The following is a 16,249-nucleotide window of genomic DNA, read 5'->3' on the forward strand; positions in this document are numbered from 1 at the left end:
CATACATACAGTATTATCACATTTTTTCTTGGTTTTCCTTCTACTGAGTTAAATGAGCAAATTCTTATGGTTTCCTCATAAATGGACTTTTTCTGTGGCCATCTCAGTTTGCTCCCTTCTCCAACAGCTCAGACATCTTTTTTCTCTCTGTCTTTACATCAGTAGAAATCCAAAATAAACAGCAGAAATCAATGCCACAGTGTGAGGGACTGGTAGGAAAAAAAAAAAACCAACCCTTTTTTATTCTATTTCTTAAAATGCCCAGCAAAAGAATGAAATACTCAGTCGCAATACAAAGAGAAAAGCAAAATAATAGAATAATATTGTAAAAAAATCCAATCAAACAAACAAACAAAAAAAAAAAAACCAAAACAAACCACCCCAACACAACTGAAAAAACACGCTAAAAAGACAAAAAGAAAATCAAATCACAAGTAAAACCAGTGGTCTATAGCAAAGGAAAATTGCTTTTAGACAAAATGTAGGAGTACCATTAACCTCTGCCACAGTCAAAATTGGTGAAATCACCCAACTGGTTCACTGAAAAAGTAAAATCCACAAAAAAAAATCAGCAGAGGATGAAAGAACCTAAAATCAAGATAGCTGTATTCAAACAGTATTCAGAAGCTACCTTGAAGATATCCACAACATACTCAAAAACCTTTTAGATGTGGTCCAATCTTAGAAGGACAAGGTTATTTAAGCTTTCCAAAGTTCCACCTAGACGCCAAGCTGGATGCCTAGAAGACAAATTCAACTTTGCCTTATCGTAGTTAGGCTTTTATTAAACTGCTTTGGTTTTATGTTAATCCCAGCCATTAGTGCAACCCTTCCACAGAAGGATTTTCCACTGAATTGTCAGATTTTCCATTTGTCAGTCTTCTGAACTCATAGAAGAGCTACAGGAAAGCCCACCACAACAGGCACCAAGGCAAACAGTCTCAGTATGGAGAGGAAGGTTTTGTTTAGAGATACAAGAGCTGCTCTGAAAAACAATGCCATCAGCTCCTCATGCCATCTTCATGTTTCAGACTTAAGTGCTTCCCCAAACCCATGCAATGCTAACAGAGTTGTATATTCTGGAAGCTAAAAGTATTCAAATCAACAAAGTACCTGCAGACAGATCATTGCTACCCAAAGACCAAGAGCCTAAACAAACAGCAGAACTGGTGTCAGTGTCATGAGTTCAGGCGCCAAACACTGTGATCATGCACCCTCAAGTTATCAAGACCACAGTGCACATTACAAAAAGTCCAATCTTACAAAACACCCACATCTGCTGCAGATGATTAATAAGCAGAATTATTTATGACTGTTTAGCAACAGTTAGATTGAGCCAACTGATGCAAATATTCTGCTGTCACTCCTGTCACACTGGCATTACTTCAGTGCAAACCAAGTCACCACCATGCAGAACTCAGCCATGCCCCAAGGCAGTAGGTCTCAAGAGCACTGACTTCATCAGCCAAATTTAACAGCAGAGGGTATCAAACCACCAAGACAATCATCCTGTTTCATCTGTATTGTCTGGCCTATGAAAGTGCAGGGCATTACAGAGGTCTATTGGACAGAACATTGGAGACCATCCCCATAGAAGTTTCTTAAGGGAAGGATTCTGTAGTGACCCTCCTCCATCCTGGTGATGCTCAGCAAAGCAGTCACAGACAAGTAACAAACAGCATTTTGGAGTCACCTACAAGGCCACACTGACATTGTCACATCTTCCAGGTCTATCCTTGTCCAAGCACAAGACACTGTGAACTCAGTAACTCTAAACCAGGAAATTGAGATGATATTGGCCAAAGTCCTTGATCTCCCATCAAGCAGTGGTTTACCAGCTGTGATAGCCCCACTGTCAAACCAAGCAGCTTCTGGACAAAGGAGGTTCTGCAGGGAAGCTCTTCACAGAGTTGATGTTGTCCCTCTGGTGCACACAAAAGTGGCAGCACCAGCAGGAGTGGCTGGTAAAGGTGACTGTAAATCAGTCCTTGCCCATCAGACACTAACACACGTGCACAACCTGAAGCAGCAGTGTCATTCAGGTGTAAGAGAACACCTTGTTGTCCCAATATTTCTCAGGGGTAGCTGCTGGCCAAGAATGGCTTTCACTTGGAAGATAATGTCTGCAAATCATGCAGGTGCAACCCTGGGCAGGATACAGTGGGCCCCAACATTTCCTGTAAAACTGTTTTTGGCTCCCTGCAGCTTTGCCAAAGCAATTACATGGAACTGCTGCCATGGTAAGCATTTTCTAGGAAGTCTCAGCCACTTGTTTCTATAAACAAGTCAGGGAAAATACATGCTTTGACCACATTAAAATTTTACAAAAGCTTTCTCATCAAGAAGCTCTTGCATCCCTCAAGACCCAAAGCAGAGTTTTGAAGCATGTCCTGTGTATCTTTTGCTGTACTAAAACATCACTTCCCAGATGGGTAAAGCTTAAAAATTTTTGCTTCCTGAGAAAGACTGCAAACTTTAGCTGCTAAATGGGTTATTCCCTAGTCAAGACAGAGTAGGGCTTTTCTCACTGAAAGGCTAAATAGATAGTTGTATCCTCTGCAGGAGTAGGAAAACAGGACTGGACACAGTGAGCACTGGGCTGACATGAACCCCTTGCAATACTTGCACAGGATAAAGACTCATGTGTGGATCACAGGAACAACCCTCACTGAAGACAACAAAACTTCCAGTATCTTCTCTTGCACTGCTCAATGAAGTTTTCTACTTTTCATTATGTATCACTTTATACCTATTTTTTCATCTTTAAAATATGTGGATGGAAGTTTCCTGGAGGGGAAAAAAATCATGTATGGTGTTCCTATATAGCCAACTGGAAGGCAAAGGACAAGGGTACCTAGGACAGTGTAGTACTCAATCACAATTTCTTGCATAAACTAATAAAGCTGAACATCTGAATACTCCAGATGTGTTGTTCTTTAACAACTTGGAAAGTACATCATAGAAACGATTGTATGAAATCTATTAATAAAAATTACCATCTCTGCTTAACAACTGGTTACTATGTTCACTCGATTCTAAATGATGTAAAATTTAATATAAAACATCTCCTTATCACTATCACCATGTCCCTTGGTATCTCAAAGCACATCTTGTGGCAAAATACAGTGCCAGAGAATGTCAGCTTTAACAATCACATAATGAATGTTTATTAGAAATTAATTACAGTTGCAAAACAATGGTTTAACTTTACCACTTCCTAACCCAAGCACCTGATCCTTCAGTATTAAAAAGGAAACAAAACCCAACCTGCCTATTAACATGCCTTTTATTACAAACTTCTTTTAATTATTTTTGGCCCCAGAGTGACATCTGTTTTCATACCTCAGCTCAGATATTCACTTGACAGCGGGAGGCTGGCAGGCAGGAAGAGCTCAAGAAACTGATTTTAATAAGACACAGTAAGAAAACCTGCAGAGCAAGGAAGGAATGACCCCAGACAACAGCAGTAGAGATGCAATTACTGGTGGAAGTCTATTTCAGGAGGCAGCCAGAAAGGAGCAGGTAACAGAAGAGATGCATGATACAGAGAGAGTGAGATGAAGGCCAGAGCACTACTAGGAGAGATTCCACTCTAATACAAACTGTTTATCCAATGTCTAAAAGCTGCTTTGTGCAACAATCCAGAGGAGTAGAGAGTTCAAGAGGGAGTACATCGATCCCATGATGCTGATGCTGCAACTGCTGCACACACTCTGCAGAATTCCCTTTTTCCAGACTAGGAACTGGGAATAGACACAACAGAACCCTGCAATTAAATGAACTCACTCTGCAGAAAGCACCTCCAAAAGGGGTTTGCAGATGCTACAGGAAAGTAGCTAGTTCTGCTTTCAGCAGCCTCCAGTTCAGTACTCAAGGTGAGCAGAAGGAAGAGAATAACATGGATGAGAGACAACACTGCAACAAAACTGCTTTCCAAAATAACATGCTAAAACTATACCCTGAATCAATACACTTGACAGGCATCCATTTGCTACTCTAACTTAGTTTCTCCTCTCAGACCGCAGGTAGATGTTGGAATACAACCATTTACGGAATTCCAGCTTAACAAAATAAAGCTTGTAAGCGTAAATCATTAACTAAAGTCCCTTTTCATATTAGATCTTCAGAATAATTTCTCCATGTCCTTTTTCAAGCTCATCATATAATCCATAAAAGAAAACCCAGAACCACTCCTGACACTGATCAGAAGTAGAAATAATCTTACTACAGAAACAATTTTGCACATACACTAGAGCTGAAAAGGAAAATCCATCATGTGTATGAAGATAACCAGTTTTTGATCATTTATTACATTCATGAGAGGCCTCTCAGCACTATATTTCAGGCTACAATGAAAAACTCCACACCCATCAACAGGTAGCTCTCACACTTTTTGAGGAAATGTGGGTAGCTCATTCCCATCCAAAGAAATACTGAGCAGGATGAGGTCATTACTCAAAATTTTCTGTTTATTTTTAAGCTGAGCATTCTTCAGTTAAAAAGAGACTCTGGACTTCTTACATGGGAGTTTTTCCTTTCCTGCTCTGACTGCTGCTTGGAGGAAGGTCCTTTAGGGAGCCCTAAATAAAATAAATATCCCTGGCCTATGTAGTTCTCCTCTGTGCACACACTGAGCCTGCAGCCTGTTCCAGCTGTGGTGCCCTGGTGCTGTTTAACATCACCTCACTCACATTTAGAATTACACATCACCAAAGCAACGTTATGAAGCCAGTCCCACACAGAACCAGTGCCCCACCAGTAAGAAGTTACACTGATCTTGGAGAGTTCAGCCAGATATATGAAGATGTTTTAGGCTAAAAACATGACCAGCACTTCTCTCTGCAACAACAGCATCCTATCTAGCACTGTCCATGCTAATTAAGTACAAAATAGCTAATATACATTCTTTTTACATAATGAAAATTAAAATTGCTCTTCACTTGACACTACCGTTTTATTTAGAAGTCACACCATCAGGCCAGACTCTGCATATTTCATTAGAGTACTACATAAATCATAAATCTTTCTAGCATCATTTTTTTCAATTCGCCCTCTTAATTAGAATCTAAATTTAATTAATGCCTTCTGTGCTTTCACATTCTCATTTGTGTAACCTTTGGGGAGAGGGACTAACAAATCCACTTCACATAGTGGATGGCATTCAGCACACATATTGAGCCTCATTTTTCAGCTCTTTTTATTAAGCTCCCTGTTTCAACAGAACTGCAGCATAATTTGATACACAAGATAGTTAGCAACTGTTGATGGACACAGAACTGGAAAGCTCACAAGAGCAAGTACTCCAAAGTACAGACAGTCAGGAAAGCAGTTCTAAAACAAGTTTCAAATTTCTCATTCAACCCACAGTTTTAAGCATCAGCAGAGAAACTTAAAAGTTTGACAAAAGAGCATCAGTTACAGTTTGGCTACAGCCACTTCATGAAACCTTATCAAGACTTCAGAGGTGTTTCTCAACTTCTGAGCACCCACCACCTGCTATCCAACAACAAAGCGAACATTTCAGATGTCTTTTACTCTCCCACCCCCAATATTAGCACAAATACAATGACAGCATCCAGTCCAAAAATTTAGGTCATAAAACAGGTACTGCAACTGAGCTGCTGCATTTCCAGCTGCATCTCAGTTTTCTGTGATTCCCTTCCCCTGGGTCCTCTCCCACAGAAGCACTCTGGGCAGCAGTTTTGGTCTGACTCTCACACCCCAGGTTCTGAATCCAGCACTCTACCCCCTTTATGCCTGGCTTTAAAATTAGGCCTAAAGCCAGGTTCTCATTTAGTCTGAAAGGCTAATAGGGTGACTGCTTCCTTTCAAAACCCACACCCTACTTTAAATTTGCTTTAGCCATGATCTTTTGACAGGCCCTGAACTCCTCTCACCCTCCCAGCGTGAGCATTCACAAAGCCTGAGCTTCAGAGCTAAACGAATTGGGAGACAAAGCAAAACAGAAGCTTGAAAAACATAGAAAAATATTTTAAACTACTAAAATTCCTAAAGAATTCGAATTATTTTATTGCAGGGTTTTAGAAGACACACAGATCTTCACCCTTATCAAGTGTCTTTACATAACTCCATGTTATACTTTTAAAAGTGCAAAGGTGTTTCAAAACTGAAGGTTTGTCTAATCTAAAGATCCTTTTCATATACCTAAATTTGTAAGATATTTTAAATAGATTTTTAAATGGCTTAACCCTTAATGATTCAGCAGGTTTTAGGAACCTGTATCCCACAGTAGCAAGCTTTAAAGTAAAAATATATGGGTAAATCGGTAACTTTCTACCTCTCCATAAGCATAACATGAATGCCTAACTAAAAAACAGTTAAACAGTGTGAGGAAAAAAACCCCCTGCAAGTTAGCAACAGATCCCCTGCACCAAATGCTCATACTTAAGCATGCTCAAGATGCACAAAGGCACAAGCATTTCATTGCAATTCAAACTCTGTCTGGACTCTGAAAAAAAAAAAAAAAGGCAGCTCAAAGAATGCAATTGTTAAGAGTTTCCTTTTCTCACACACAGAAAGATTAAAATATAAGGTGTTACTTTTCCAGACCAGTCGCACAACTGCAGACAAACATGCTAGTAACCAAGAAGCTGCCTTATTAGCATACCAGCTTAGATATATCTTCTCACAGAATGACTCAGCCTGCTATTCTCCAAGTTTTCCTTAAATATTTGCCCTACATTTTACAATAGGAGCTACCAACTACAGAAAAACACATCCCATGAAGTCTTAGCCACTTCACAATGCCGAGCATAGAGATTAAGCCATGCGTCCACATTTGCATCCACTAAGCTAATCCTTTCTGAAAATGAAAGCTCGAGATATTCAGCACGGATCTTTCAGGGGTGAAGTGGCTGCCTGGTGCAAGTTGGAAGGAAAAAAATAATAAAAATAAAAAAAAAAAATGGAAACCATCCATGCTTTCCCACAGCACGGTTTAGTGCCTGCGAGAGGGAAAAACTTGCCAGGAGTTGCCTTGTGAAAGCACAGCACACTCTGTCAGAACACGGCAAAGAACAACCAGAGAGCGCAGCCACATAAGGAAAATTCAGTGTACAGCTGCCGCTTTGAACAGATGTATGTGCTGCCATAAGCAGCGCAAGCTTTACTTGAAAGAGCTTTCCATCACCGCTCTCAAAGTCTATATTTGGTATCGCAGACGTATTCGAGGAGAACGGGTTTTCTACGGGGAGGAGGAGGAGGAGGAGGGGGTGCCATGAAGCTGCGATCCCCCGGAGCGGGACCCGGCCGGCGGCAGCGGCGGAGCGGGCACGGCCCGGCGGCGGCACCGGGACAAAGCTCCGCACCGGCACCGGGACAAAGCTCCGCAGCGGCACCGGGACAAAAGCTCCGCAGCGGCACCGGCACCGGGACAAAAGCTCCGCAGCGGGATGGGGCTGGCTCCGCGGCCGGCCAGGCTGCGAGCAGCCCCGCAAGGACACGGCCCGGGCACGGCGCATCCCCCGCTCCCCGCCGGGGATCCCCCGCTCCCGCCCGGACCCCGCCGGCCGCCTGGGTGTCCCCGGCCCGCCCCCGCTCCCCCCCGCTGCCGCCGTGGATTTTTACCTTCATCTTCGAGCTCTAGTTTCTCCAGCATCCCTTCGGAGGCGGCCGGGAGCTGCAAGGGAGCCGGAGCCGCTGCCGCCGCCTGCGGGAGGGAAGAGAGGAAAGCAGATGAGCATCCAGGCGCGGACTCAGCGGCCCCGCGGCGGCATCGGGTCGGGAGTGGCGGCGCGGAGCGGGCGGAGGGGAGGGAAAGGCGGGACGGCGGCAGCTGCCCCTCGGCCTCCGCACACGCTGCCGCTCGCACACACCGCGGGGGGAGGAACCGGGAGGAGGAAGCGAGGCTCGCCCTCCCGCAGCCCGCGAACCCCCGGGCTCCCCCCGGGCTCCCCGGCCGTGCCTCCTGCGGGCGCCGCCTCTTCGCCGCTCGGCGGGAGCGGCTCCCCGGGCGCCCGTTCGCAGGACGGCGCTTCCCGCCACGCCTCGCCGCTCCCCCCTCCCCCCGGCGGAGCTGTTGGTACGTTCCGTTTTGCTGCAGTCGAGCCCGTTGGTCGGCGGCGGGAGGGGGAGGGAGCTACCACTTCCGCGCGGAAAAGGGAGGAGGAGGAGGGGGAGGTTAGTGCCCTGAGAGCTCTGCCGGGGCAGCCGCTTCTCGCAGCCTGTTCCGCGGCCTCGGTTGTTCTCCGGGCCGCCATGGATTAGAGCGGTGCGACTGAAGGTGGGCCGGGGGAAACCCTTCGCTCCCCCCGCCAGCGGGGCTTGGTACGCTCCCGAGCGTTCACCTGCGAGGCAGCGGCGGGGAAGCGGACGGTTCCACTGCGGCCCGGGGGGGTGTAAGGGTGTCGAAGGGGTTTCCCCTGTGTGTGACGGGAGCTCCCGCAGTGCACCGAGCCGCTATCCCGGCCCCGGGGCGCCCTTTGTCCCGGGATTCCCGATCTGTCCTGGGTACCGCCATCCCGCGGTGCCCTCTGTCCGGGGATACCCCCTCTATCTCGAGGTTTCCTCTGTCGGGATACCCGCCGTGTCTCGGGATGTCTTTATGTCGGGATATCCCCTCTATTCCGCGGTATCCTCTATCCCGGGTGTTCCCTATTTCGGGATGCTCGCTCTGTCCCGAGGTGCCCTCCATCCCGGGGTACCCCTCTGGGCACGGGCGCGCTGGTTTCCATAAAACAATTCCAGATTAAGTTCCAATTCCAGGTTAGCCCGAATGCCGGCGTTTCCCGGGAGAGCGGCGGCTCAAGGACGGGGCTCGCACCACGGGGGATGGGGTTTAATGCACCAGAGCCCCCACGCTGCAGCAGAAGCGAGGGAAATAAGGAAATATTCCGAATAGATTCGTCATGTGCATTTATTTTGACAGTGAGCCGTGGTAAAGCTGTAGCTGGGCTTCCTCAGCCGGAATGCGCAGGTCCCCGCTGGCCGCTGAGGAAGCTCAGCCGGACCGGCTCAGACACGGATGCTGTAGAAGGGGATAAAGGGATTATTTCTTTGGCAGTGCCAGCAGACACACATGGATGGCGCTCCAAAGGAGTCACAGGAGTCATCAAGGAATATTTTAAACCTACTGGTCCCAAGGGGAAGCTCAGGCTTCGAAAGTTCAGCAAGCCCTTCAAGGGGGGAAGGTTGGTTAGACCTAGCAGAGCACAGTGATGTGCATAAAACATAGGGAAGTATGAAAGATAATGAGAATAAAACTATGATGGGGGAGAGAGCCAAAATTTATGGGAAAACAGAAAGATGTCTCGTAATTTCTCAAGTCCAGCGAAGCTTCAAGCAAGGAAACAATCTTTTTTTTTTTTCCCCCAAGCTACCTCTTTCTAAGGACATTTTTAAGGATATATGAGGAAGTCAACAATAGCTCTTCTTTACTGTAAAGATCATTTGAAAAGAAAACTCTAAAATATTTCATTCATAGTTGTATTTTTAAGACACATCTAGGATTCCAGTAAATGTTCTAACTGACCAGTCACACAAGATACCAAAGCAGCTCATATTAATTTATAATATTTTCAGCCTACTAATCAAAACGGTTTGGAAGCTTTTAATTCCTCCTGGGAGCTAGCTTTAAAAGCTCTAAATTATTTCTCTTCCTTATCGTGCACCTTGATACTGATAAGAGTTTTTAACATTTTTCCTAATCAAAGGCAGACAAGAAGATGACATATCTGATTGGAAATAACGGCCACGATTTTGTTTCTTTTTATTTTAATTTACTCCCCATAATTATCTAGTGAGCACCAGCCATGAGGAAATACAACTCCGAGGTTTTTGTAGCTGGAAGTGACACTGAGACTTGAAAGGTGTGCATTGAATTTCACTGCTACAGAACACAATATGTTTATAAGAAGTCAGTTAAGTTTATTTCATGCTATGAACCCCAGAGCTCACTGCAAGATCAGGGTTTTACAGTGGCAGAACCTACATCCAGACCAAGAGTACTATGAGAAACTCAGGATAATAAAAAGACAGTAATTTAATATACAACAGAGATTTGTAATGGAAACATGTGCCATCCACACTGCTCAAAAAAGAAACCCAAAGGAAATGGAGAACTAAAGGCTGAAACCCCATCCTTCAATGTGCCTGTAGTCTCACGATTTGTTTAAACCAATTTTGGAACAAGCTGCTGATCATGGCGTTCCTTTTGCTCCTCGCTTTGCATTCTGGCTCCTTTTGGCTTGTGGGCAACACAGTGAGTCAGAACAGGAAACTGATGCAGCTGAGGACCAAAGGGACTAAAAGAAAAGATTGGGTTTTATCCAGATCAGCTCCTGATCCAGCTCACTGTTTGGTTGTATCAGCACTGGCACACAAATTGTTCAGTGCAGCAGTGACAGTGGGACCACACCTTCTGCGAGCAACCCACTCTAAATTCAGCCTAAACCATGGTGAAAACACTGTCCTGCTCCTTGTGGACAGGATTTGACAAATTAAAAGACATTTTTAACAGTATTGTCTCTCTACAAATTCCATCTGTCATTTTACAGTAGGATTACTGACTAAAGATAATGAAAAAATATTTCTTGAAAAGATACTGTAATTTCCAAGAGGGTGATATTAAATCTTGTGAGGTTTCCTACCTCTTTTTTGTGACTATTTGTTTATTTGTTCTACTGCCACAGAAGGTTTCCCTGAACTGTAACCAAAGGATTTATCCAAATTATGTTTCAAAAGTTTCTTCTCGGATTGTGTCAGGTAACCCAATTTAACTGTTTGAGGCACCCACTGTGACAGAACAGTACACACTTGTATCCTAAATATTGCCAGGTGACATAAATGCCAGAGAGAAAAGTTTAGAAGTGAAATATTCACAAACCCAAAAGTGCCTGAGTACATTTCTCCTTTGCCACATTTTTACAGGGACATTATTTATGCCAAAAAACATGGACCTACAACATGACCTTAATATAGCAGTGGCATCAATCTCTGTAGACACAAAGTAAAACAATTCATGGCTGAGTTGTATGGAAACAAATACAACAGCAAAAGTCACAAAAGTAGATGTAAACAAAAGAGATTTTAGGATTTCTGGGGAGGCTGGAATGTAAATTTTAATAGTTAACTGCTTACTTTGTCCCTGGCTGTTTTCTTTACCTTCCTAGGTAAAGGGAGTGAGGAATGACTAATAGTCTGTGGAAGTAAAATCAGTCCTGTAAATTATAGATGCACTTACAATGAATACATTAAAGTTTATCTGATAATCTCTGTTTCTTTTTTCTGATAATCTAGGAGTCCTTTCAGTCCTGTGTCCTACTGAAGAAATCCCATCCTTTTCATAAGAACATGCAAAGTGTTTAAGTCATAGGGACGGTTCAGAGATGTGAACAATAATTAACATCAGCAGAAAATAATTTTCTATATAGTTTCCTGCCATCCTGCCTTACGGTCTTTGGTGTAAGATTGAATCTGAGATGTGTAAGAGGCATTTTAAGCAGATATAGGAAAGAAGGATCATCAGCAACAGTCAAGGTGTGCAAGCAAAGCCAAAGCACTCTCAGCCTCTCTAATGATTCACCCAGGTTGTCTGGGTGAAACGACTGCTAAAGGTCACAACAATATTCTCAAGGAAGGTACTAGAGATTTCTTTATCTAACTGGAAGGGTTTAAGAGAGGGTTTCACAGAGGTCTGTGCTCTGTCTGACATCATTCAGTGTTTCCACTGATGACTCAAGGAAGAAATAATGAATAACCTGACCACATTTTCAAATGACTCAAAGTGGCTCAATGGTAAAAGAAGCTGCTCGTTTAGGGACAGCCTTAGAACTTAAAATAATCTTGAGAATTGCTGCAGTGCTTTGAAAAACAGGATGCACTTTGATATGGGGAAGAAGACTGTGTTATACAATAATCAAATGCAAAAATAAATTGGGAAAGGATTCACTTCCAGCAGTCATGCAAGCAGGAGACTTGGGAGTGAAATGAAATGTGAGACTACAATGTCAGTTTCTTGGAAATTAAAAAAAAAAAATCACACTATTTCCAAATGTGTTATAGGTAAGACATGGAGCATCTGTGCTACACATTCCCTGGTTAGATGCCAGCTGGGATATTGCATTCAGTTTTAGGGATTAAACTCAAGAATGAACTAAAAGAGTCTTAAAAAAGGGAACAGTAATGATCTATGCATTTAGAAAGCATGACCTGTAAAGAAGAAGTTGAAAACTTCCCAGTTTCTTCATCTACAATGGGAAAAAATTCCAACAAAAAAACCCCACAAAAAAAAACAACCTCCACCCCCAAATAAACCAAACTAAACAAAAAAAAAAAAAAAAAAAAAAAGAGAGAAAAAACCCCACCAAAAATTCAAATAAACAAACAAACAAAAACACCCAAACCCCACAACAGCAGAAAAAGAACACTGAAGGAAAATACTTCAAAAGTCTCCAAACATGATGTGTTTTTGCAAGAAGAAAAGTGGTTAACTACCTTCTGGGTCCACTGGTTATGGGATGAGAAGTTACCTACTTAGACTTTAAAGAATTCTTAGGATTCTTAGGTTGGACTTTGGGAGAACTTCCTGAGTGTAACAGAAGTGAAGCACCAGCACATTTTGCTGAAAAAAATTCTAAAATCTCCATCACAGGAGGTTTTTAGCAATGGATTTAAAAACACCCATTTGTTCATTACTATTTCTATATAGTTGATTGTGTTGGTGGGGGAAAATGAATTTTTAATGTCCCTTCCAGACTTGGTTTTTTTTTAGTTTTTATTTTTGTCCAATCTTTGGAAAAATATATGTAGTCTTAGTATGGTAATTCAATGAGAATTCTCTTTATGTATGTTATGTACAAAACCCAGTTATGTACATAACCTTTCCTCCTCCCTTCAAACAAGTAGACTTAATTCTGAAATAAAAATATTCTAAAACAAATATTGTCCAGGTAATTATAAAGATTACATATTAGTCTGTGGTGACTGGGTAGAAAGAACAACCTAAAAAAAGAAATCCTGCTGCAAATCACAAGTCTGTGCACAGTAGACTTACTTAGGCATTGCAACAAAAATGTTACCTCTGCTTTATTTAAAAATAGGTATTTCCAGGTAAATTCAAGGCTGCCTTTCTCTTTCCTGATGGCTTTAATATGGATATGCTGGGGTGCCACCTGCACAGCTCAGCAGTAAAACTGAAAGCCCTTCCCAGCACTTCAGAAAAAAAAAAAAAAAAAAAAAAAAGGCTACTTACCTTATAAAACCTAATGGATTGAAGAGCAACAGAAGGAATTCCCATCTAAATGCAAATCAAGGCAAAGCCATTTTGAATGCAAGAGTAAACTACATTTTCCCACCATTTGCTACTGCTCCCTACTACAATTACAGCTCTACACAACTGAAGTAGTTAAGAACTCTTCTCCTGATGAGCTGTCAAAGAACAACTTACAGTTTTCCCCAAATGTGTATCATAGGTATGTTTATTCCCTTGCAATCTGTGTAAAATTAATTTAGAATACTTCCTCCTTATTTTTGCTTTAATTTAGTCTGGTTTGTGAAGTGGAAAAGGACAAGTTACCAGGAAAAAAAAAAAAAAAAGGATTCATCTGCTGGTTAAACTGTAAATTAAACTCCTACTTGTTTTTTGCTGGAGTGTGGTAAGTGATACCAGTGGGTTTAGGACAGCTGAGAGCACTGGAATCAGTGAGGCTGAGGTCAGGATCCCAGCTTGGATCCCTTCTGTATCTGGAAGTGCCACCTGTGTGCTGCCAAGGCTGACAGGGTGGCAGTCCCTGAGCCTGTCGGGTGTTTGAGGACACGCTTCTGGTCTCACCCCAAAAACCTCAAAAAACTCAGGGTGACCAGAGCAGCTGAGCAGGAACTGTAGTTTCTATCATTAATTCTAAAGAAACGCTGCTCCAAGCACCAAACAAACCAGTAAGGAAGGGGATGCCTCATACAAAATACTGGATTTGAGTTTTTATTTCCCATATCCAGAAGGAATGTAAGAAAAAAATGCTTTAGCCTTAAAAGGCTTTTGAAATATCAAATGCTATAATCACGTCTGTGCCTAGCATGTGTAAATGAAGGTGGTGGCAGCTCAGATTTTACAGTTTGTTTAGAACAGAGTAACCAAGCCCCACAAAAAAGCCTGGCACTGACAGTGTTTCCCATTGAGTCCTTATTGGATTTATCTGGGTGCTCTGTCTCTAATCTGAGAGGCCCTCGATGAATTAGGGACACAACTGTCCCACAGCAGGTATGAAAGTGAGGAAGTATCTATTCTAAATGTATTTCCAGTATGTACAGTGAGGCTGAAGAAACTCTACTGATTGATTTCATTTCAAAACAGCTCAGACAGAGTTTGCCACTGGATAAGAACTCTGCCCTGGAAGGATTTTTTAAATTCATCCCAATATCATCAGAATATCACTCGCCCAGTGGTCCTAAGCAGGAGTCTTGTGGCAAGAAATACAGAACAACTACATATTGCTTTTACATTTTATAACTAGTAACCAGCCTCCTGCTACAGATATCCTGCCACATTACAGATATGACATTAATTACTTTACAGAATTAATTATTAGTGATAAGCAGTTGGGAATCTTTAGTAGGTCAAATGGATAACATAAATGTAACAACAATAAATGTTAGCCAAATCCTAAATAAATAACAAAAATTAAAACAAAAAACCAAAACAAAACCCAAACCAAACCAACCAAACAAACAAAAACCCATAAAAATGGAGCGCATGCTGCGCAAGGAAAGATGATAAAATGGACAATCTTCACTTCTACTAAATCCTCATTGCAATACTGAGTATTGAAATCTGCTTACCCTGGAGATACATGAAACAAACGTGCAGAGAGATTTCACATTTTTAGTGGTGAACCCTTCCTAAATATTTCTGTATGGAAATGAACTTGAAGTTTAATCCCAGTGAGTTTTGTTCCTGACTTAATTGAAAAACAGATTTACAGAACTTCCTTTGATCTAAAACCAGAAACAAAGAACCTGTGTTGCACAGGTTCTCCTCAGTTTAAGGCAAAGAAAAATGGTCCCACTGAGAGAAGAGTTAAGCACTTCTGAAAAATAAACTTCAAAGAAAGTAAAATATGAAGGAATAGACTAGATCCCAAGCTAAACTCCTAGAGAGAAGTCAAGGCAGGAGTAGAAAAGAGGCAGGATTTGTTTATATAACCTCTAATCTGGAGCTGTGTCTGATCCTGTATCACTCTGCTACTCAGATAAGGTGGAGTTTAGAGTCAAGAATATCAGAGGCATTCTCTAGACAAGCCCTTGTGGCCAACATTCCTTCCTCAAATTACTCATGTTGAGTATAGGTGGAGTCCAAATCAAAATTATCAGTGTGACACGTTATTAATCAAACAGCCCAACAATTTAAATTCTGTCCTTTTGAACAACTTTTAAAGAAGTCAAGTACTTGTGAAGAACTAATCTGAGTTTTTTATGAATACAGATGCTACAAGTGTACTACCTGACTGCAAACACAGGGATGCCACTTAGTTTTAATCTCTTCCAGAGTTTTTAAGTGTTCTTGTATTAAATATTTGTTATTGTATATGATCAAAAAGATGTACTTCAGCTTTTTTTACACATATGCTAGAGTGCTCCTTAGGTTCTTTGAAATAGGACCAACCTCTCATCAAACTCAGGGGCTCAGTTAAAAGCAAGAGGGAATTAATGCTTAAGTGAATTGCAGCAATCAGCTACTAAGCATGATTATAGTAGATTATTTTTGTGAAAAATGTACATTAAAAAAAAAAGCAAACAGAACCGATTAAGATACTACTAATGGTAAAACACAGGTAAACATTCACTGATTTAAAGTGAATGGGAAAGAAGAAAACAGGCCCACATTGATGTCTGTCTTCATTTGGCACTGAATACAGGATTATTTGTGTTACTTAAAGTTATGCACTTACTTAAGTACTTTAGCTGGATTGAGGCCAGAGTACTGATGAGTAATCTGCAGAACCAAGGCCACGAAGAATAACAAATGAAAAAAAATAATCAGAGCCAAATCTGATTTAAATAAACACATTTACTATCTACCATTCTGCTTTCTTCATCTTAGTGTTATATTTCAAAGCTCAGTCATGAGTAGTGACTTCACTGAGTGAACACTTATTACACCAGCGATACCACTTTCAGTGATATTTTTTAAACTTAAAATTAAACATGTTTCCCCTAAAAAAGCCTGAAATTAGTTGATACTACACTTAAGGCACGAGCAAACATCACAAACTTCTAGTAACCAAATTGTAGTCTA

General features: G+C 42.0%; 1 protein-coding gene across 6 annotated transcripts in view; it reads right to left on the minus strand.

Moving 5' to 3' along the window:
- Positions 1 to 16,249, minus strand: part of PRKAG2 (protein kinase AMP-activated non-catalytic subunit gamma 2) — a 212,164-nt gene that overhangs the window by 39,586 nt on the left and 156,329 nt on the right. For 5 of the 6 annotated variants that reach the window (XM_030264232.4, XM_012571382.5, XM_041714343.2 and 2 more), the window contains one exon: positions 7,588 to 7,669. In XM_030264232.4, coding sequence (XP_030120092.4) covers positions 7,588 to 7,669 — 82 coding nt within the window. Of the gene's footprint in view, positions 1 to 7,587; positions 7,670 to 7,924; positions 7,977 to 16,249 lie in introns of those variants that run through there. The other variant, XM_030264235.4, reaches the window with a different exon arrangement.

The sequence above is a fragment of the Taeniopygia guttata genome, chromosome 2 (genome assembly GCF_048771995.1).
Source record: "Taeniopygia guttata chromosome 2, bTaeGut7.mat, whole genome shotgun sequence".
Lineage (NCBI taxonomy): Eukaryota > Metazoa > Chordata > Aves > Passeriformes > Estrildidae > Taeniopygia > Taeniopygia guttata.